The following is a 22,524-nucleotide window of genomic DNA, read 5'->3' as shown; positions in this document are numbered from 1 at the left end:
AATACTGAAAATTTTCCAGAGGACTGGAAGAAACCTCTTGGAGGTACTGATTCTAAAAACAAACACACCCCCCTGCAAAAATAATCAGCCCTCCTTGGTCTATCAGGCCTGTAGCTTTGAAGACACAGTAATAGAATCACCAGTGCAATTAAAATCAGTCAACGCTATTGTATGAAAACGGAGGATGATGACGTAACTTTTTGGTGATGTTTTTGTTAGTACAGTAGACGTCAGTAAGGATTTCTGCTCTACCTCTTACCTAAGAAATTAGAAAATCACGAAATCAATGTGGCACCTATATAATAKGTCAAATTTATAGCCATTAAATCTCTAAATATAGATGATTACTGAGCAGATAATATCTTTACTGGGAGTCCTCACTAAGAGCCAGGGATGTAGTCTCGATCCTACGTAATCTAATATTCCATTTAGCAGCTCTGTASGTGAGTGGGAAGAAAACAAAACTACTGTTGAAAAAGATTTGCAGATAGGGCAGCAGGGGAAGCCGTTGGGTTCACCTTGAGCCGCGAGCGGCCCCGGTGAGCCGCTGCCGGGGAAGGCGAGCGAGACGCGCGCGGGGCCAAGCAGGCGGCCGCGGGCGGGTAGCGGAGGAGCTCCGTCGTCCCGGGCCGAGGTTGCGTGGGGCCCGCTGGAGGGGGGGGTCTGCTGGGTTACCACCTTTTCGGAAATATTGCGGGGGGGTTGGGGAGGGCTTAGAGGATAGCCACGAGGAGGATTTAAAAGATTGTCCCGCTTACCTGTTAAAAGGTATGAATCAGTCTGCTACAGCTCGTTTCTAAGGATTGGTTTAAGCTTGGTTTTGATCTTTTCAGCTTGGACAAGGATTGGAGTATGCGAACTTAATTTAAAATCTCTCAAGTTAAATTTATGGGGTCGCATTAAAAATCTATTTTTTCAGCTCTTTAGATCCAGTTAGTAATTGGATCAAACTGCTGCTCCCTTGCTTGCATCTTTGTTTGYGTCTCAAGGGCAATGCAGGTCTGAAATAACCTTTGCCAGAGCTCTGCTGTATGGCTCAAAAGAAGAATGCAAACGTGTATCTCTAGTTTATCGTCTCAGCTCCATTCTCCATTTTAAGAGAACGTAGTTGTGGAGCAGTTCCTCAGTCTGTTACATTTTTGCCTCTAAAATTTTAATAGTCAGAGAAAAGGCTTCTTCCTCATCTTATAGAAAAGGCAAAACAAAAGAGGGTCCCTTCTCTGCTTCTACAGTCACATCCATAATAAATTTTATGTTATCATTTTATCAAAGGGTCCCAAAGAACAAGTGAAAGGCCTGTAAATATTTTGTCTTCATTATGGCTCGAGAGAAGCTGAATGCAGCACAAGTCATCATTAAAGTTGGAAATAGGATCCCTGACGTATAGTCCTGGGTTCCAGCAGCAACTTGGCACCGTTTTCCTCCCACTTTGGTTAATCTGTTTTGACGTTACTACCTTAATGCCCTGACACGTGTCAGTGCTAATGCTACAATCTTTGTCTCCTTATTGCTTATGTGCTCCTGGASTTGTCGCATCCTATAGCTCTGCTGAGCCAGGTTTGTGTTTCTTGGGGGGGAGCACAGAAAGGATGGAGCAGAAAGCTGCTAGCAAGGGGGCTGGAGGGCGAGAAGCAAATCCCCTTGCAGTAACCACATTCTGGTTATACATTTTAATGCATTCTGTATATTGAGAGATCAGTATCACTTTAATGACAGATTTCTCTAATGCTGTTCACGCGTAACCCTTGCTTTCTCATTGGGATTAAGTGTTCAGCTTCCAGGCATGATGGTGAGATCAGGTCGGGGAATTTTGCTGGCCTTTCTTCACTGACAGTAGAGAGCAAAATTGGGTTTTAGTTGGTATAAATCTTTATCTCTTTTAATCGAATTTGGAAATGTGACTATGAACACTTAGAGATATTCCATCACATCAGTGTCACATTAAAGGCATCTCAGTTCTGCAGTYTGCAATATAAAAACTGCTCCAATGAAAAATAAAATTTTACTGGCCAAGTATGGTATTATCCAAATGCATTCAGAAAAATTTCATGGGCATAATATGTGAGTCTTTTGTCAACCGAGCAACATTTGTAAATGCACTGTAGTGCGCAAAAGTAGCTTAGCACAGTACAAGGCAATACAATAGGATGCAACCTATTTTTTATGTGAGCATTTTCTTTTTGTAAATACAGTGCTGCTAAAATACYGCAGTAACATTTTTCTCTTTAGTGCTGAAGTGCTGTATCTCCAGGGCTGAATCCAAGGAAACTTGCAATGTTATTTTTTTTTTAGGCAGAAAAAAGTGGCGCCTTCTTGACTTACACTTTTTTAAGACCAATTTGATAGAGCATATACGTCCTCAACACTTGTCAATGTAAACTGATGCAAATCTGAGGTTTTGCTGAGAGCACAGTYATTGACTATTAATTATGCCAATAATATGTAATAGAAGCTATGCCTTTCCCATAAAAATGGGAAAGAGGAAATTAATTCAAGCTCTTTCCCTGCCTTGGCCTGCGTATGTGGCCTTAGCCACGTCACAAAATGTCTCAGTTAATCCATGCCCATCTCTAAAAAGGAGACAAAATGACTTATCCTAATAAGGCTTTATGAAAATATGTACTTTTTACAAATAGCTTGATATTCACAGAAATCGTTGTTGGAGAATATTGAATTCACATGCACAAGTCCAGTTTGTAGTTTCGAATTTTAACTGTGCCGTCAGTTTAAGGAGCATGGAAGGCAGATGTATAGCGGTAACTTCCTTACCTAAGATTTTTCTTGAATGCGACATGCAGAAAGAAATGAGAGGTTTTGCTTTGTTCAGGGAAAATAAGTTCATACAGCTTGTTGTTTTTGTAATTAGTTTTAGGTATGGGTACATTCTTAAGCGTTAGTTAAATGACAGTTTTGCAAGGGGAGAGAGCAACTCTGGATTTCATGTGAGAAATCTCATGCTGAAGGCATGTACGGGAGATTCCGAGCATCGGAAGTGTTTCAGGGGCACTTGCTGATAGAGGCGGATCATTATGTATCGTTTTGCAGTTTGCTTGATTATAGACCAATACTGAAGATGACCAAAAGATGTCCTGTCTTGTGCCCAGTGATGGGGGTRTGCAGCTGTGAGTTCAGACTATGCGTGACGTGATGGGTAAGAGATTGAGTGGCTGAACAGAATCATGACTATGGTTAGAACCAGGATTTTCCTTAATACCTTCTTTATTTACTTCTACATTTGCTAAAGCTTGTCCATTGTTGGTTGGTTGTTTGGGCTTGATTATGGCATACAAGAGCCTTGTCAGGGAGAATATACCGAGTGCTCTTCAATCAGGTGGAGAAGGGCATGACAGGAACTTCTGTATCTCTGTAACCACGACTGCGTGCCTTCCAAAGAGTGTGCTTCGTTCAGAGAGATGCTGCTGAGCTTGGTGTGGGTCCTTTGCTCTTTGAATCTTTTCACTTAAAGGAAAAATCTACCAAATATGACATTTTCACRTTATCTTATTTATTTTAAGCTGGAAATAACTGGTTCAATCGCATAGAGCATTGAAGAAATAGAGAAGTTCAYATGGCCACACAGAGGCTTCTTAGCTCCTGAGTTCCCCTTTGCAGTGTCAGAAAAGCCTAATTCTAAGGCTGATTGCAAAAGCAGCGCTGTTCTCTGCTGGTGTTGCYGACAGCACCTCCAGTCTGGACCTGAAAATTACCTGTGTGTCTCGAGTTCAGCACGGTCTCTCGTGCAGTGCCCGTGGGGACACAAGTCCCGAGCAGGACCACAAAAGAGCTGATCCAGCAGGTCTGCCGAGCGCACGCTTAACCCAGCTCCGTACAGAGCCACGATATGCAGTAGCACTCTTCTAAGTGTTTGATGCTCAAAATCTTATTTACACGGAAAGAGGAAGCACCCTTTTGTGTATGTATAAAAAGCACAGCCAGGAGCGTTGCTAGTTTAATGAAAATCTTAACAGTCTGGTTCAAGAATCATCATCCGCCTAGATCTAATTATCACAGAAAACAGAACAACAGTGCAGTTAGAATACTTATTTACAGGAAAAGCTGTAATACTAGTAATACAATTAAAWTTGTCTTTTTATTTGCTTGCCTACCCACACATGCTTCATAGTTTCTGCCCCTCTCTGGGTGCTGTGCTCGCCCTTCCTCTGCTCGGCAGGGCGTCGGAGCCGGCTGCCCCAGGCCGTGGTGTCGGGAGGCCGTCGCRGGGGCGAGCGCGATGCTGTGCTGCTTCCGTCGCCTTTCTCCTTTTGCCTGTTTTTGAATATTGCAAGCATTTTTGATGATGATGATTTAAAAAAAACACTTTAAAATATTTTGTATTGATTTATTCATTTATTATTGCTAAACAAAACAAGAGAACAGTGAATTTGTACAATCAATAGGTTCTCTTGCAGAGTCATATCAGTCCCTAATACAACGTTTCCGTATGTAAGTTAATGCTGCTCGCTCTTGGGGCTGCTTAGACTGCCCATGGAGCTGAGAAGTGAAGTCCAACRGGAAGGGATCTTCAACAGGAGCAACCACTGGGCGCCTGCCTGCGCCCTGCACGTACTTCGTGCTCGGACTGGAAGTATTGCTAAGAGCTGGGCTCCTCCTTACGTAGCAGGACTTCCTGTAACACCTGTGACAAGGTGCTAGTTATTCTGTGGCTGCGTGGTTGTAGCTTTGGTTGACGTTGTCCTTCCCACCCTAGTTCTTGAGCTTCCTATGCTATTTTTTGAGGGTTGGCAGTCCACTTTTTTTTTATTCCTCCCTCAAAAGGTGGCAAAGAGTTGGAGGTTACGGTATGTCTGTTTTTGTTGAGCAATAGCATACTATTAAAAACTCAAGTGTTTTTGTTTGATATGTCTGTGATGGCAGGTTGAGTCTTCTTTCTAAGTCCTGACAGCAAGATTTGCATTGCATAACATGAAAACTGTGATTTTGCTCTCTGACACTTAAAATATATTTAGTTATGCTGTCCGGACTCCTCTGGTAGTAAATCTGATTATAGCCTGAACTGTCTGGACATAAGAACAGACTAAGATCTTTATTTCTGTGGCCTGTTGAAAGTAAGTACCCACAAGTCTTTCTGACCTTGGGGGACACCTTCCTGGTGGCATCAAGCCCTTCCTKGGGACTTGCCTGAGTAATGAGGAGGTTCCTGTCTTTGTGGTTTGAGCCCACAATTCTCTTCCTCCTATTATTTTGCAAAAAGAAAGATAAATTTTCTCATTTTTTCCTTCTTCTAAATGATGTTTTCTTCAGCCCTTTATTTACCTTTAATCTGCGAACTTGGGCCTCACCTTGTGCTCTCYTTTCAAACTGAATTCAAGCAGCAAAGTGATGTTTCTCAGCTGACAAATAAACTAAACATTAATTTCAGATAAATTTTAAGGTTTTAGRTTAATAAGGTTATCAAATAAAATATACATATGTGTGTGTGCAGGTATGTGTGTATATACAAGTATGTTTGTACATATATATTTGCCCAGCTTTTAGTCCATCCTCCTTCCTCTCTTCTTTCTGCCAAATCAGTTTAGTCCCAGGCGGGTGCTGGGCMCCCTTTCCCCTTCCCTTCTTCGCAATATTCAGCAGTTTCTCGTCTTGGTGCCCTCTTGGCTTACAACAGAAACTGCTGTAAAATGTTACCTTCCCTTCAGAAGCATCCACAATTTTACCTAGCAAATTTCAGGTGAGAAGAAAAAGCCAGAACAAAAATACTTGAGTTTTTATCTTGCGTGAAATAGTATGCTATTGCTCAAATCTGCTCTACTTAATAACTGATCTTCAGATCTTTTTGACAGTTATAATAAAAATGCTCGTTGGAGGAGTTAAAACAATAATAATCTCATTAACGTTGTTCCTAGTTGCCAGTGCAATGAGGAGGTATTTCACGTCACTGTAAAGTAAGAATGTGCCATCCTGCTTTTTCAAAGTACACAACAGAAATACACGTTGAACTATTTTTTTGTGTGCGTTAGGGTTTTGCGGCTTTGTCCAATACGCAGCCTGTGCCACCCCTGGAGCTGCGCTTGTGCTGAATAACCCTTTCAGCCTTGGATTCCGTTAAAGCCTTCCGTTTCCATTATCAGTCGTCTCCTTTTCTAACTCCRAATTTAATCTTCGTTCTGCTGTCTTCCCTGGTTTTTTATTGCTGCGCACGTTTTCCATGCTGACTAAGATCRTTATTTTAATGAAAGAAGACTTTTTCTGTGATGTCGGAGCGGAGTGCTGTTGAAGGGAAGGAGACGCTCCAGTACGAAGACTTTGTTGCAGTTTGCGGTTTTTGTTTATGTACGATTGTGCATTCTGCCTTTTCATATTTGTTTTCATCTTTGGGCAGCTGACTTTAGGAAAAAGAAAAATGCTTTGTTTTTTGCTTTGATAGCTACCCTTTTCTTAATTGTATGTAGTAAGGTGATAATATACATCCATTTTTGCATTACGAGAAACTACGTAATTCCCTCCGAACGGCTCTGGGGACTTCCTGGGTCACAGCAGCCACTGAGTTTGGGGGACAGTTCCCGCACTGGTTGCGGTGCCTGGTGGCTGGACGTTGCAGTAGGAAGCTGCAATGCGCTGGGCCGCTGCGGAGCGGCGGGAGGTGCTCCCGGCGAGCRTCCCTGCGGGCGCGAGGACCGGCTGAGTCCTGCGGAAGGGATCCTGGATGCCTTAAGCCGTTGCGAAGTTTGGTAGGAACATTCATGGGTAGCGTGCCGTTTATATGATGCTGTCAGGAAACAAGATTAATGTTTATTGTAGCTCAGTAYGTTATTTTCAATATATGCGATAAGGAGAAATAATTTTAACCAGAGAAGGAACGGACTCATTAAAAAGCGAAGCAAAGTGACCCTCTTTCCTTGCATCCCGGCCGGCTCCTGACATCCACGTTGGAAAGCTGCTCGGAGCCGGCCCGCGGCGCCGGGCCTCAACCTCAGCTAGATCCCGCTCTGTGCTTAAACTCCTCAGTGTTATTTTACTCTATGTGCAATATCAAAATAGGATTGCCCTGTTTTCTCCAGTCTTTAATTCTTCCTGTCTTTTTCCCTATAGGGCAGTGGAAAATTGGGACAATTCATCTCTCTCCTTATTCCTTTTCAATTTAGATTTTTTGAGTTACTTCATTCTTCATATTCCTTGTTCTCCTCACCCTTACTTGGAGCTTTCCTTCTCTCACCTTTCACATTTATGAACGTCCCTCTTCCAGCTCCAAAGCAGTGTCATTAATCCGGTACCTCTCTTAACCTCACATGTATATATCTGTCTTTGTCTTTTCCTGCCACAACTGTACCCTTTCCTGCGGCTTTCCGAGACCCAATTTTTCTCCCGGTGTATAAACACTCCTTTCTYGCCTTCCAGAAAGATGGTGGTGTTCTGCCGTGCAATTGCTCCCTTGGGCTCAGCCCGTAAGCGGCTCTGCGAGATTGCCACTTGATAGACTTTTTATGTCTCTCCGCTGTGATTTTCCATTTTTCCCATCAGTAAGAAATTGTGAAAGCTGCAGTCTCTTGGGTCCGTTATTGATCAGCAGTTTTATATTCTCCTTTCTCCAGAAAAAAGAAGCATGGGGGGGGGTTCTTTCTCTGTTTGTTCGTTCGGGACGGTAACTGTCTCTTTTTGCCTCTCGTAGATCCGGGTTTGCACAGGCAGCAGTTTTTCCTTCAGCGCCCGTCGAGCGTTGTGGCCGTGGAGGGGAAGGACGCCGTTCTGGAGTGCTGCGTTTCCGGATCCCCCCATCCCACCTTCACGTGGCTGCGCGGAGACGAAGTGCTGCCCGTCAGGTACCCGCGCGGCCGGCGTCTCGGGCAGCGCGCGTCCCCGCGAGCGCGGCGGAGCCCGGCAAGGCGCCGGCCCTGGCGTGGAGGCCGTTGCGTTCCCCCCCCCGGGGTAATAACGAGCCTGGGCACCGCTTTTCCCTTGTTGATCTGCTTCATCACTGCATCAACTCCGAGGGTGGAATTTGATCATAAATATCATCTGTTATGAGAGACTTTTAGGCTGACATTTAAAATGAAAGTGTAAAGTTATTAGCAGTAAAATCACAGCTGAGAATATTTATGGATAATTTATGATGTGTATTTTTTCTAGAAAGAGAGATACACCATCTTAACTTTCTCTGGACGTATGTTATTGATGTTTCAGGTCCAGAAAGTATTCATTACTGGCTGGCAGTAACTTACTCATATCTAACGTGACCGATGACGATTCGGGGACATACACTTGTGTTGTCACCTACAAAAATGAGAACAGCAGTGGCTCTGCAGAGCTGTCGGTGATGGGTGAGTAGAGGTTTCCATCAACTGCATCTGCTTTGCTTTTCCAAGAACACTTTTAATCGTTCCCTTTTCTACAGTGGCTTTATTTTCAAAACTCCAATYGCAAATTGTGCGGTTCCCTCCCTGCTTTGATCTGTTATCCGCACATGCGCAAGCCAAGTCCTGTAAATCTTTTAATACCTCCTACAGTGCCAGAGAGCTTTGCTGTTGCCAAACATCTTAGGGTATCAGATGCTAATTGTTACTGCAGTCTGAAAATGGTCCTTTCCTTTGTTTCTCGTTCCCGAGGCCTTGCTGCTGACGGTAGAACGGGCATCCCTTCGATGCTCGCTGTCTGCTTGCTTACAGCTGCTTGCAAAGAGGCCAGGCCTCCCCCTGGGATGCTCTGGTGGCRTTAGGGTCAGAGGAACGGGGCTCTTACTGAGATTGGGGGGGGGGTTTGTTTGTTTTTTCCAGTGTCATCAGTAGTCAATATAGTAAGACCACCAAAATAATAAAAGTCAAGGTAAATTCGCGGAAGCGCCCGCTCGGCAGCGGTGCTCGGAGCGCTCCCGTTGTTCGCGTCCTCGTGAAAAAGAGCACTGCTGACAGACGGTGCTTTCGCAGGTGTCTTAGGTTGCACACTCCTTCCTCGTGTCACATATTAAYGGGATCAGAAATATGTTAAAATCTGAGAGCTGCCTTTTTTTTTTTCTGTAGTTAAATCATTGAACAATAGCAAATTGCATTAGTRTTATTCAGTAAGATCTAAAGAACTGCATAGTTACTACTTAGTCAAACAATAGCATATTTCAGTGTGCTGTTCATTTTGCATTCTGACTTTAAAGCTTATGCATAAAAAATACTTTTGTTAGTGAATAGAGCCTTAATTTGGATTATAGGATATTCAGTGCTTGTATAACAATATCCTTTTATCAAGCCATAATAAAATATAATTATAACTCATGATGAAAGCTTTGGTTCTATTTCTTTAGGTGCATTGATGTAATACATTGTTTTACTGGGTAAAAATAAAAATGTGGCTTTAYAATTGGAAAAGTTCACTTCATTTGTCATGAAATTGTTTTCATTGTAATGAATCAAATATTGAAATGGAAGTTAAGCTCTTGAGTAGYATGTTTTATTTGTCTTACTGAAAGGTGTTGATTTAAAGTCTAGAGTGCCGTGGGTGACTAATTGTTGATTGAGAAGTAGCGACAAATTACRTTAATATTCTTCCCCTGATTGTAATATCTCTTGGTATGAGCAACTGTGGCTGGAGGATCACTGCAGAGATTATCACGCAGGTCGCTTCTGACCAAACAGGTCCCATGAAGATCAATAGGAGTTTTGCATCTAAGTCCTTTACCTGCCTTTTGAAATTTTGATTCCATACCTTTCTTCAGGCTCTGATGTGCCTAGCTATAGCTCTGTTGTGCTCTTTTCTGCAGGTGCATTGTGTAGAAGCTACAGGTGTGTACATTTTCCTGTATTCTGAGTGTGTGTGTGGTGATGGTAGGATGCCACAGCTGTAAGGATGAATATAAAACGATGAAAATCTTTCCATTCGTTCTCCTGCTCTTAGTGTTAAGAACAAAGCTAGAACTGCGCAARGGTGGAACCAGCACCCCGCGTTCCCGCAAACCAGCACCCCGTGCACGTAACCTGGGCTTRTGCTACGGAGAGCGGGCAGACGCCGATGTAGGTCGTGGGTCTCTCTAGCCGAGTTTCTGCTCACGTATGCTAATGAGGGATTTGCAGATAGAAGAAAATTTTGGATATGCAACTTAGCCACAAAATTTATGTAGATTTTCTTACTTTCCTGGGTAGATTGTTCATTGGCAATGCTTATGTGCACATGTTTCGTTGTTTGTGTTAGGTACAGAAATTGTTCGCAGAATTCAGAAGATGTTTCATGAGTAAAGCTCAACAGATGATGACAGAAATGGTCTGATAGCTTGTTCCTCAGTAAGGTACCAAGGTGTCTAACTCGCTCAATCTGTTTATTTGCTGACTCCATTCTTACCAGAAGGAAATRCTTAAATGTGCTGAAACTTCACATTTAATCATTCTATCTTATGAACCAAATAATTAGTTGTTTAATTTATTTCCCTTTTGTAAGTTACAAATGAATATATGTAAATACGTCCACATGTTTCCATAGCGTTAATCTGGTTAATAGAKTAAATTGCTGCTCAGTGTTTTGTTGCAAGACTTGCATTGATTAACATAATTCTTTGATTGTTAATGTGTTTGCATACAGTCTGAGTGAAAAAACTCTAAGAAGGTCAATAATTCTCTTCTGAAGTCTATGTGAGTGGACAACATGAGATCAAAGCTAGTCATATCACATGGTGGCAGGATGCTTTTGATGTTTTAAGTAATGAAGCTATTTGCAAGAAACTGAATGTGTTTCACTATGGAGTTGCRATTAGCTCTTTTAAAGAGCTAAAAATAATCACTTGTATAGTGGATGTAAGTCTAAAATTGCAGGAGATGAATGAATTTGCAAGAAGAAATAGTGTATTTTGCTATTTTTTGGTTTCATACTTACAGTCTTTTGGCAATATTTTAGATACTGCTCCTTGTGTAATGAAAGTTAAAAGATACAGTGYAGATTATATAGTTGCTATTAAAGGGCTTAATTTGAATAATATTTGAAAATGTTTAGATATGTTAACCAGTATAAATTACAATTTCTTTCTACATATTTTCTAGCTTTCAGAAGCTTGTTTTTCATTTGGRCCTATTGCTCATTGGAGGGGTTTTGATACAGCTTTTTGTTTACATTTTTTAAGCATGGCTGAAAGTCTGCCTAGTTGGTTTTAAGAAAGAAACCCCCCTAGCCCGACTCATTTAATGTTTCCTAAATGACATAAATCCGTTTGGAAATTTTCTGTGCCGTATAGCTGTGTGTGGGATCCCAGTGGTTGCAGCCCAGTTTGGTGGGGTAAGTGTCTGGGTTTTCAGATCCTAGTGAAGAGYCAGGGCCTAGTTCTCAAAGCTGTTTTTCCATAGCTGTTCATAACTGAGCCAGTGGCCGTTCTGAACTGCCGCCGTCTGTCGTTCCTTTGCTTCCYGCTTTGCGTTTGGATTGCTCCTTAGCTCTGCCAGAGACCCAGCTGCCATTCTGGTGCTGCTGATGTAGTAGAGGAAGAATATCTGCGCTGCTGAGCTTGGGAGTTTGGTCAACTATTCTTTGCAGATTTTTAGCATTACAGTAGCAATGTCTTTGAATCACGTAAGTGTTTGGAGACAAGTCACTGCCTAGACTAAGAGAAAGTAGTAGCAAAAGGAAAAAAAAAAGATCTGAAAGATAGTGTTTGCAAAAAAAATATTTTTCTTGACTGCTACAGAGCGTTCATATACGTAAGCTACAAACAACTTAAAAAAAAAAAAAATGCTTCCAAATTGCAGCTATGTACACAAGTGCCTTTTACTAGGAAGTTTTTAATATGAAGCATTTTTAGTACTAGTTGTGTTTGCCATTGCAGAAGAAAACTATATCCAAGATAAGGCTGCTGCCATGTGAGAGAAGTAGCTTATAAAATCACCTAAGTCATTTTGACAGGAATGAAGAACAGCAAGCACTGTACATCTTGGTCGAGCCCATTTTTCTTGTTCTAGTTCTAGCTCTGCTGCATAAATGCCGTAGCGAAGCGGTGGTTCGGAGGTCAGCTGGGTCAAGGAGGCATGGGTCGCCTTCCTTGGGGGGATCAGCTCAGCAGCAAGCAGTAGTAAGAGGGAAGYGTGCATCAACGTAACACTGTTTGGCAGAGCTAGCAACGCCAGCGTGAAAAATGATAAGCCTTCTATATTTTCTTCTGCGTGTACAGCTTAAGCTATCTGGTGCAAGTGCACAAAATCCTGGAATRTTTATAGAAGAGGTTATAGTCTATTACTATTATTAAAAATCAAGTCCAGTGATGTGTTTTATTGCTATATATCAATATATGTAGTGTATATATACCAATACCAGCCTTGCTTGGTAGCCTGACCCAAAAAYATAAAAGCCAAGTATTTAAATTGGGAAGAGGCTTTTTGCATTGTGTTTGTGGGATGTGGGATAGGCAGCCCACATTCAGCGAAGCCCCAGAGCTGGGCACGGCAGAGGAGTCGCRGTGGCTGGAGGCGTTGGCAGTATTGGGTTTACCTGCCCAAAAGCAACCCATCTTTTTCAGATGAAGGTGCTGGGCTGSATGGAGCCATAACTCTTTCCATGTTCACTCCCTCTTATTTAGAGAATTTTTAAAAATGCATTGCATAATCAATAGAGCTTAATGGCTTCCCAGGAGCAGTTATTCTCTACCTAGGAAAAATAGTTTTGGACGATATTTGAAATGAGTGTTACGTGATTGAAGCTGAAATGCTGCCTTTGAAAATCATTTCTTCACTGTTGCCTTGTGTAAGGGGGAGCGTGGTATGTTCACGCAGTGTTAATACAGATATGAGTACTAAGCCTGTTACTGGGAAAATGATGTTATTAAGGGTACCCTGTAGCTAACCTCAGTGTTAATTCCTCTGTCCGAGGGTTTTGTTTAATTAGGAAACTAAAAATCACCGTTCCTGCGGGACACGGAGTAGCRGCTCTGTACAACCCCCTGGCGGAAAGGGTGGCCCCGTGGCAGTGAGGGGTCTCCGGCGTACACAGCGAACTGCGCGACGCCGAGTAACGCCGCGCGTTTTCTTGGGTACAGCGGTCGCTGGCAGGTTCTTGGTGCAAGTGTCTCCAGGTTTCTCTCCCTCTCGGGTTTGTTCTGCCTTTTGTAGTGGTGCAGGTGAACGGAGGAGAACACAAGTGCGGCAACTGTTTTGACTGATGGCAGGGAAAAGGAGCTGTACTTGCTGAGACTGATGTGTGAAGAGTGTTTTATTAACAGAGAAGTCGAGGATGGGGGTACCAGAGAGCATGTGCATCAGGCGGTGCCTGGCGTCGCCGCGGTCGTGCTGAGTCAGCGCAGGCATTGGTTCYTGCAGGAGACTCTACAGTTTTCCTTTTACATGTGAACGTGCTAGAGGTTCTGATGGATTTTTTTTTTTAACCGTAAACTACATAAAATAATGAAACTATTTTGGGGTTTGTGGGGTTTTGTCTGTCTTTTTTTAATGATATTATATTATTCTGTGGAATTAACTGTCAGAGGCTAACATTGACATCAACAGCTTTGTAGAATTCGGCATATTTTGGGGGATAATGAGAATGTTTGACAACATAGGAACTAGGATTTAAGCAGTYGCTGTGTGTGTGTGTTTGCACACGTGTGCATGCATGTATGAATAATACACATACRTGTGTATGTGTKTATGAACTTCAAGGTTGCTTTAATACGGTGTGTGTGGAGCAAGAAAACACGTACTCGTTGGGTGTTGGGAATAAGCACCTGCTCTGCGTAGGTGGTTCTGTAGCTGTCGTCACCACGCGTCCCCCAGCTTCTGCTGATGCTGCGGGTCCTGGCTGGTCCTGGGGCGAGCCTGGCGCGGGCCCAGCAGCCGTCTGGCCACTGAGCGTTCACGCCTGACCTTCTTCAGTTCGGTGCATTGATGTACTTGAGTTTTAGAGCGGTTTGAAGAATGTATTTTTAGTGATTTTTTTTTTGCTTTGAAAGAAAAAGCAACTGCAGAACAGTCAGCTAATTTGTGTTGCCTTGTGATGGGAGCTGAGAGCCTCATCCAGACCTGCCCGGAAGCGTAGTCCTTGTCGCAGCATCTTGAGTATCAAATACTTAGCACACAGTGCTTGTAAGAAGCACTTGAGTAAGACTCAGATGTTGCCAATTTCTGCTAATATTGGTGTTTATATCAGCCGTATTAAAAATAAATATACCTAATAAGCGCAGCGATGCTAACGCTYGCTTGGCTGATCACAGGAAAATTGCCATGACTGGGTACGAGCTGCAGGTTTGTGTTGAGGGGACAGATACTCCTGCAAAACTCCCTTTGAATGCCCAGGAGAAGGCACCGTGTTAAGTGTCTGGCGTCCGTGTGGTTCGAGCTCAGAGGACTCACACGGAGGGTCTGCCTGTGGCGGCTTCTGCGATGGCTCTTGCAGCGGGGCCTGAGGCCCTGCCGGGCTTTGCGGGCAGTTTCTGGAGGTTTCGGCGTGCTCGTGGGCCCAGCTGTTGCGTGGGGTTTGGAGAAGCGCCCTGGCGACTCTGACCACCGGCAGCCCGGAGCCGTGCAGCTGCGGCCGGAGCTGTGCGACGGGGGCCGAGGGCTGCTAGGGAATCCCTGTCGTCCAGGGTGTTTTTACGTGTCCCGCCGGCATGCGTTTCCCTTAAAAYGGAGCAGCGCCGAAGGTTTCCGAGTGGTGTGGATATGTTAAGGTGGAAGTGGAGGATCTGGGTCTTTTGCATTAGAAGCAATGGGAAAAGCTCAGCTTTGGCGATAGGGCTGAGCCATACGCGGTATCAGGAGACACATAGCTTTTGTCTCGCCRACTTCTGAAGTGTATTGGCATGCATTTGACCYGGGAGTGCTGGTGGATGACAGGATGACSATGAGGCAGCRATGTGCCCTTGTGGCCAAGAACACCAATGGTCTCCTGGGGTGCATTAGGAAGAGTATTGCCAGCAGGTCGAGGGAGGTGATCCTGCCCCTCTACGCAGCTCTGGGGAGACCTCGAGTCCTGCGTCCAGTTCTGGGCTCCCCAGTACAACAGAGACATGGAGCTACTGGAGAGAGTCCAGCGTAGGGCTACAAAGATGATCAGAGGGCTGGAGCACCTGCCCTGGGAGGAATGGCTGCGAGAGCTGGGCCTGTTCAGCCTGGGGACGAGACGACTGAGGGGGGATCTGATCAATGTGGACAAGTACCTGAAGGGAGGGTGTCAAGGGGACGGGGACAAACTCTTTTCAGTTGTCCCGTGTGACAGGACAAGAGGCAATGGGCAGAAGTTGAAGCACAGGCAGTTCTGCCTGACCGTGAGGGGGAATTTCTTCCCTGTGAGAGTGTCGGAGCACTGGACCAGGTTGCCCAGAGAGGTTGTGGAGTCTCCTTCACTGGAGATCTTCAAGGCCTGCCTGGATGCAACCCTGTCTAACATGCTCTAGATGACCCTGATTGAGTGGGGAGGTTGGACTAGATGATCTCCAGAGGTCCCTTCCAACCTTACTGATTCTGTGATGCTCTGAATCTATGCCAAAAAGTTCATTTTTCTTTGGAAATTCCCTGTTTTTCAGAAGTGCTAACATGATTTAAAAACTTTAATTAAAGCGTAATACCTGTTATTACATTGCAGTTTTTATATTTAAATGTGAATTAACCTTTTTTGTCTCCTGAGCAACGCACAGGGAAAGACAGAGCACGATGAAAGGCAGAACCAGCTTGTAGGTACTTTTGCTGTACAGCTACAAAGCAGTGGCGTTATCTGTTTTATAATTAGACTTTTTTAAGAGTGCAGTTATAGGTACAACACACAGCATCTTTGAGCTCTGTAAAGCTTATTTCCAATAAGGAGAGCATGCTGTATACATTCCAAAAAATAGAAGATGACAAGCAAGGAAGGCGCAAAATGAAATTAGTCTCCCCATATTGCTGGCTGAACTAGGGAAATAAAAACAACAGATGTCTATGTACACTTTCAAAAGCTTGTTGAAAAAAAAAGTGCAGAAGCTTTTTTCTTTGTCTTTTCTTTTCTTTCTTTTTTTTTTTAGCACTAAATTAACTTGAGTGTTTTAAGCAGAAAACTTCCTCAGATAGGAGATGCCCAGGACTTAGCATGCCCTTTGGTTGTTCAGCTCTCCCTGTTGAGGCTGTTTCTTTGGCTCAGTGGAAAGAGCTGGGTTATTTCTGAGTAAGGTCTTTTATCTTGTGTCCCATAAATCCCGACCCACGTGTGGATGGGCTCTAACGGAGGAGGTGAGTCCTCTGCCCTTGGAGTGGTTTGCGCTGTGATTCCAGAGCTCTCCAGGGTGCTTTCTGCAGTTCTGGCTTAAATTAAATTCTTAATTAAATTTTTTAAAAAGTGTATTTTTAAATTAGAAATAATAATAAAAAGTTTTGCGTCTGTGTGCGTATTACAGCTTTTTTCAGAGCTTGCAGGCGCATGTGTGTACCTTTTCAGAGCAGGTGATATGGACAGCTACCAGGCATGGTCTAGTGAGAACCCATCCCACCACGGGGCAGCGGATCACCTAGTTGCTTCGGGTCCCTTCCAGCGTGATCTTCGTGATCTCTTTTACCAGCAGCGGCGTAGGTTTGGTGACGGAGGAGAGCCGCTGTTCCGTAACGCAGCGTCCCGCAGGCCGCAGCGAAGCCGGGGGCGGCGGGTGTTCCTGCCGCTCCGCGGGCTCCCCGTCCCCAGCCCGGCGCGAGCGGCGGTGCCCGCCAGCCCTTCCCCCTTCCCTTYGGGTTGGTTCGGCGCGAGCAGGGCGATGGGCCGGCGGCTTGCTGGATGCCTGCGGGACTCCTAAAGGGRCCAGGTGCTGAGCTCCGCTCACTTATGCAGGAGCTACCGCAGAACTACATGTTTAATGCACATTCATGTAGCTGCCAAACTCCAGTTATTTAAAAAGGAGGCTGGAGAACACCCGTGACGGAGAAAGGTCTCTTAAGAGTAACAGTATATCAAGCTCTGTTCCCATGGCTTTTCCCAGCCTTTGCGGCTCTTCAGATTCCTTAAAGCATTTTGTGCCAGCTTCTCCGGTACGCTTGCAGCTTGCTAGGAAAGCATTTCCAGCTCGCAGTAGTAGCGATCTGTTGAAATCCACCTGGGACTTTGAGACCGCTTAAATTCAGCGGGCRAAGTCTGTGTGTTCCTGTTGCGAGAGAGGCTCGCAAAAGTCCCGGAGAAAAAGGTCCCGGTTAGTTTAAGTAGAAAATATTGAACAAAGCACAGAACAGGCTCCCTACAAGCTGGCTGGGTTAATATGTACATTTATTAGCTTAGACAAACAGTTCCCTATGCCGGAGGAAACGGTGAACTCGATTTAGACCCTGGCTGCCTCATTGCTCATAGGAACTGCGYGAACAAGCCTGCGCCGAGCTCAGCGCGGTTGCTGAATGATTGCGCCTTTTGGAATAACAGAATTCCTTTTTCCTGGCTGCCCAAGGGAGGTATTCGAAATAAGTGCGAGTTCTTTATCATAAATGTATTTAGATGTATAGTTACACAGTTAACAGAAATCCGGCTTTGTTCCTGTGTAATGTTGTGTCTTGGTGCGAAGTCTGACTCTAACGTGCTGCTGACGTGGTGGTTTCCACCCGGGGATTACGTACAGCCAGAGAACAGCAGTGTCACTCTAAATTAGCGTTAATTGCRGAGGTCGTGCAATGTCTGCTCTATAGATACACGGCTGCTTAAAACTTCTGAGAGATGCCAGCCTCGCGGAGCGGTGCCCCCGCAGGAGAGGGCTCTGGGGCGCTGCGTGCGAGCCCAGCCGCCTTCCCCGGGCAGCGGCTGCGCCTGGTCGAGGCCGTCGTGCTCCGTCGGCTGGGGAGTTTGCATTCGCGGGCTGCTGGAAATGGCAAAAACACATTCAGTCRAAGCCAGGTTTTTCAATATGCAGCTTTTGTAACATGGTTAACTTTACTTGTGAAGGACTTACGTGTCTGACACTTACATTTTTTACTCTTTCCTAAGCCTTGTAGGCGTATTAGATATGCTCAGCATGGGGTTTGTGAGCAACCTTTTACTGCAATTTATCTAATTAAACCATAGCTGCAGACACCAGGCATGGCCATGAGTGTTTTAACCACCTTTTGTACATAAGGAAAGAAATCACAAAGCTGGATACCTTTTTATATGAAGGACAGAAAGCCTGAGTTATTTCCATCCCCATGAAAAGCAGTTGGGTAGTGTTAACTCTCCATTTACTACAGGAATTAAGGCATTCGCGGACTCTGGCGTACCTGTCGTGGCTCACCCAGCTTGTGTGCCAAGCGGAGTGTCACGTAGTGCTGTTGAGACGGGAACCTCCCAGGTTATCAGCTTTGTGCTGGTTGTTGTCTTCAAAAGATGAAAAAGAACCTGCGACTCTGGAACAGATTTTATTGAGCTATATTTTATGATGAGAGGGAAAATAGATCAGCAGGAAGCAGAATTTATCCCAGGGCTGTAAGCTGGAAGTTTGTTTTTCAGAAGAATCAGCTGTCTGGGGCAGATGGAGGATTAGGTATTCAAGAGGCCTGATACAGGATGTCCAAGAAATAGAAGAAATACATCCTACAGATCCATAAAGGTAGCATTTTGCACTGTCACACTAGACACATGATCATGTTTGTGATCTTATTTTCTGTTTTTTTTNTTTTTTTTGTGCTGTAGTAACAGGATGCTTTTTCATACCTGAGAATAACTGGAAGTCCCTGGAAAGAGAGATGAAGGGATGCTGTAGTAACAGGATGCTTTTTCATACCTGAGAATAACTGGAAGTCCCTGGAAAGAGAGATGAAGGGAAAATAACTGCTTATTTAAGGTAATTTGCTTGGAAGCGAATGTCTTAAAGGGAGGCAAGATGAATGCCATTTGGTGAGAAACATTCGGAAGATCCTCCTGTCCCACCASTCAAGTGATAAAGTCCTGGGCAGGTCCTGAAATGGTCTTTATCCCTGTCCAGAGTCCCTTCTGCTCTCTTCCGTGGATGATTTTCGTGCTCTTGCAGCTGTTCTAGCTGACACCATCTCTTTCCTAAATCAGCAATTTCTACCGTATGCCAAACCGGACCTTCGCTTTCTGGTTGACTGTCACAGGGACATAGTAGGTCTCTTGGGGCGTTTGCTTTCCCCCTGAGCTGCTCCTCCATGCTTCGTGCAGCTGGTCTTTCTGTGTGGCCCAAGCAGTAGATCTTGTGGTCGCCTGAAGCAGGGTAAATGGGCTTGGCCGAAAAGATATGAGTGCAGCRAACTCTGTGCTGAGCACTCAGAGGTTGCTCTGAGTTTAGTGGGGACCGCTGGAGTCCATGAAAACTATTAGTCAGACTTAGCAGAAGTTAGATGCAGTTCCTTCTCTGTCGTACTGAAAATAAAATGCAGGCAAGCTCCCTACAGTCACAGTTGCTAAATTTCTGAGGTTTGGAAATTGGAATTGAAGTGTGTTAAATGCTGAAGTTCCTTAGGTTTTGGAAGCAGTTGAGCTTAATATCTTATCACAGGTGATTTCCTGGAGCTGTCTAAGGAGAAGCTTTTCATTTAGTCACTTTGGGGATTGGCTAGAACAAACCTGAAGAAAAATTTGCTTGAGGTCCTAAATTAGGTGAGAGCTAAGCCTTAAAAATGAGCAAAAAGCTTGGTGTATTTTGGTCCTCTAAGAGCTTTGCAAAGTTGTGAATGAAATTACACACACTGATATTTTGGCRGTGATGATGGGGAAGAGAGTGCAATTTTTTTTCTTTCCTGAAAATTGACTTCCTATATAGATTACTCTGGTGGTGAGATTTTGACTTGATTCTTTATTACAGGCGTTTATTTRGGCCTATTCTAACCTAGTTTTATTTTGGTCTTTCTGGAACTATTTCAATGCATGACTGTACCGAAACCTCAAGTATGTTATTGCAGCTGTGCGGTGTTGAGATTCCTACGGATTTCTGGTTTGGGACAGACGGACTCGGGCCGTGGTGCTGTGATGACAGTCTACGTAGCTTTTTCTAGATCCTTTGGTAGGCGTCCAAAGTAAGAGAAGAGGAAAAATAACAAAAATACTTCCTTCAAAGCATCGTCCTTATTTCCACGCAATTTGAGAAAGAAATAACAGAAAATTGAGGTGGGGAGGAAGCCTTTTTGCAGATTTAGCCCTTGCCCTCTGCTCCCAATACATAAACATTACAAAAAAAGGARAAGTACAACGAAAATGGAAAATGCAGCTGCTCCTGGTGGTCCTGACCCGTTCTCGTCCCCTCTGCGAGGAGCGCGTGGCGCTCCGGCAGGCGTTCGAGACCCTGCTGCGGGGTCAGGCTCGTTTTAAACGTGGTTTTCAGCTGCCTTTTCCGCAGCAGCCTGGGAAAGGCTGCGCCGGGCGGCGAGGGCAGGCTCCCGGGGCGGCGGGAGCGCGCGAGGCCGGGGGGCCCGGCCGGGCTCCAGGCGTTCCTCGTGCCCACGGCTGCAGCCTGGCCCCCCACGTAACGTCTCCAGAATAAGTGAGTCCGATAATTCAAGTTCTCGTTTTGCCGTTCCCCGCGGGATTTGGCTCGGCGCGTTGTGCGTGGGCAGCGCTGTTCCGCAGCGCGCGGTTCGCACGGGCTCGCAGCACGCTCAGTCGGGCTCTCGCTTGTGCAACCTTCATTCCTCGGTGCTCAACTTTGAGAAACAGCCTTTTATAAATTGCTTCTTGGGTAAAAAAAAGCGTTGGACTCGTTGCTGAGGGGAACGTAGGTCTCACAAAACAAGATTTGTTTGAAGTCTGGAAAGAATCATTTATTAATAGTTGTGTGATAAAATTATATTAATTTTGGTTGATACTTTTTTATTCCAGACATGGAAACATTGGAGGATGCAAGTTGGTCGACTAAGCATAGGAGCTAACTGGAGGCTATTTATTTTTCTCCGCTGTCTTTACATACTGGAAAAGYGTATTGATTCTTGCTAAAATACTTCAAATACTTAGAGCAGGGAAAGTTTTCACATTGAATTATATGAAATTATACACTGCTCAGCAGCATTTTATTTTTTAGAATAGTGTGTTGTATATTTTTTCCAATAGCTTTTGCTCAGTTGTTTTGTCCTAGTCATCCTTTCCTTTTCTTTTTCCATTTCCTTTTAAYGTTCCTACCGCTGTACCACTTGCCCGGATCTTCAGGCTTTAGTTCGCRCCGACGTGCGGCGCGGAAGGTCGTTCTCAACGAGGCAGGCTGCAGCTCGGAAAGTCTCTTTTCAGCACCCTCTGCCCGGGTTATCTGTCCGCTGAGCGACCTCGGACCAGTCAGTGCTCCCTGCAGGTTCCTCYTGGAAAACCCAGTCTCCTTTGAGAGGTTTAGGACACAGCTGCGCTCACTCTGAGCGCGGCTGCTGCAGCAAGTCTTTTCCAGCAGTGCAGTTATGGGAGAAGCCCATCGCTTGCCGCCGTGGGCAGSAGACGCGTGAGGGGCTCGGGCAGCCGATCCTTGAGCCCCGAGCTGGAGCTAGGCGCTGCCCGGCTGCCCCGGGCGAAGCCCCGTGAGATGTCCTCCAAAGGAGGTGTTCAGGAAGGCGCTGCAGAGACGGCGGGGGAGGCCGGGGAGAGCAGAGTCCCGGCAGCAGCGAAGGATGGGACAGCAGGAGGAGGAGTGTGGCTGCCGTGCTGGGAATGGTGGGCGAGAGCTGTGGGCTGGAAATAGCTTTCATGTTCGCTTTTGGGTAAACGCTGAAGATTTTAATGATCATCGTGAACRAAAGAAATGACCCTCTTGGATAAGGGAGTTGCAGCTAAAATGTTCCATGCAGACTTTTTTTTTATCCTTTGGAGCAGCAGTTCCTTCTCGTGGTGCTGAGCTCCTGCAGTGCGCCACGGCGTTGCCCCGGCCCTCCTCCCGCAAGAGCAGCACGCGCGGGTGTCTCGGGCTTCGGGCAGCTCCTGCCCTGGAGGCCGGCCGCCAGCGTTCGCGAGGAGCACCCCTCCTTGCTCGTGTCCTCTTCGAGGTKTGCAGGGGCAGACGGAAGCGTTTTCCCACCGGAGAATTAGATGCGTGGGGTGCTGCGTGAGTCCCGCTTTGCTAAACGAGCAGGTAGTTTGTTACAACTTTTTTTTTTCCTTTTTTTTTAAAAAAAAAACAAACAAGGATTTCTCTGGGAATATCTAGTACTAGTTTGATTCATACAGCTGATGCCAGAAGTAGGCGTTGCAGTGTGGTGTGTTTATGTCCTCTGCGTTGAAGAAGGAGCATCTCTACGTCCTCATCTCGAAGACAGTGCTCAACGCGCTGCTCTGCCTAGAASTGTTAATATTTAGAGGCAAATATAYCTTTGTTCTCTTTAGGACCTAAGTTGGTAAGATCRTGTAAAATGGCCGTGACCTCTGAGTCAATATGACAAATTTTTGTTTGGTCTTCCAGTCTGTGTTTCTAAATGAGTTTGGCAGGCAGAGCTGGAGTGGAGACTTTCTTTCCTCTTTTCATCGCGTGAATTCCTTGTAGGATATTGCAGTTCAGCAAGGCTATATGGCGTTAAATTTAGTGTGGTATGTTTTCATGCAGTGCTGTCAGTCAAAGCCAGCTGAAATTATTTCATCTCTTCAGTGACAGGAATTGTAGTTGAAATCAGAGCTTTAATTAAAAAAAAAAAAAAAAGACAATTATTTTTCCAGGAAAAAATACAAAATAAGGTTAAATGGCTTGCTTAAAAATACAAATTTTAAGCCAAGACTTGG

At 44.9% G+C, this 22,524-nt stretch overlaps 1 protein-coding gene across 1 annotated transcript in view; it reads left to right on the top strand.

Moving 5' to 3' along the window:
- DCC (DCC netrin 1 receptor) overlaps positions 1 to 22,524 on the top strand; it is a 547,514-nt gene that overhangs the window by 266,248 nt on the left and 258,742 nt on the right. The window contains exons 4-5 of the mRNA XM_085322164.1: positions 7,628 to 7,778; positions 8,140 to 8,276. Of these exons, the coding sequence (XP_085178290.1) occupies positions 7,628 to 7,778; positions 8,140 to 8,276 (288 nt within the window). The remainder of the gene's footprint in view (positions 1 to 7,627; positions 7,779 to 8,139; positions 8,277 to 22,524) is intronic.

The sequence above is a fragment of the Rhea americana genome, unplaced genomic scaffold (genome assembly GCF_003343005.1).
Source record: "Rhea americana isolate MKP2758 unplaced genomic scaffold, rheAme1 scaffold_75, whole genome shotgun sequence".
Lineage (NCBI taxonomy): Eukaryota > Metazoa > Chordata > Aves > Rheiformes > Rheidae > Rhea > Rhea americana.
The sequence above is the reverse complement of the archived record's forward strand: the minus strand, read 5'-3'. Positions and strand labels throughout refer to the sequence as shown.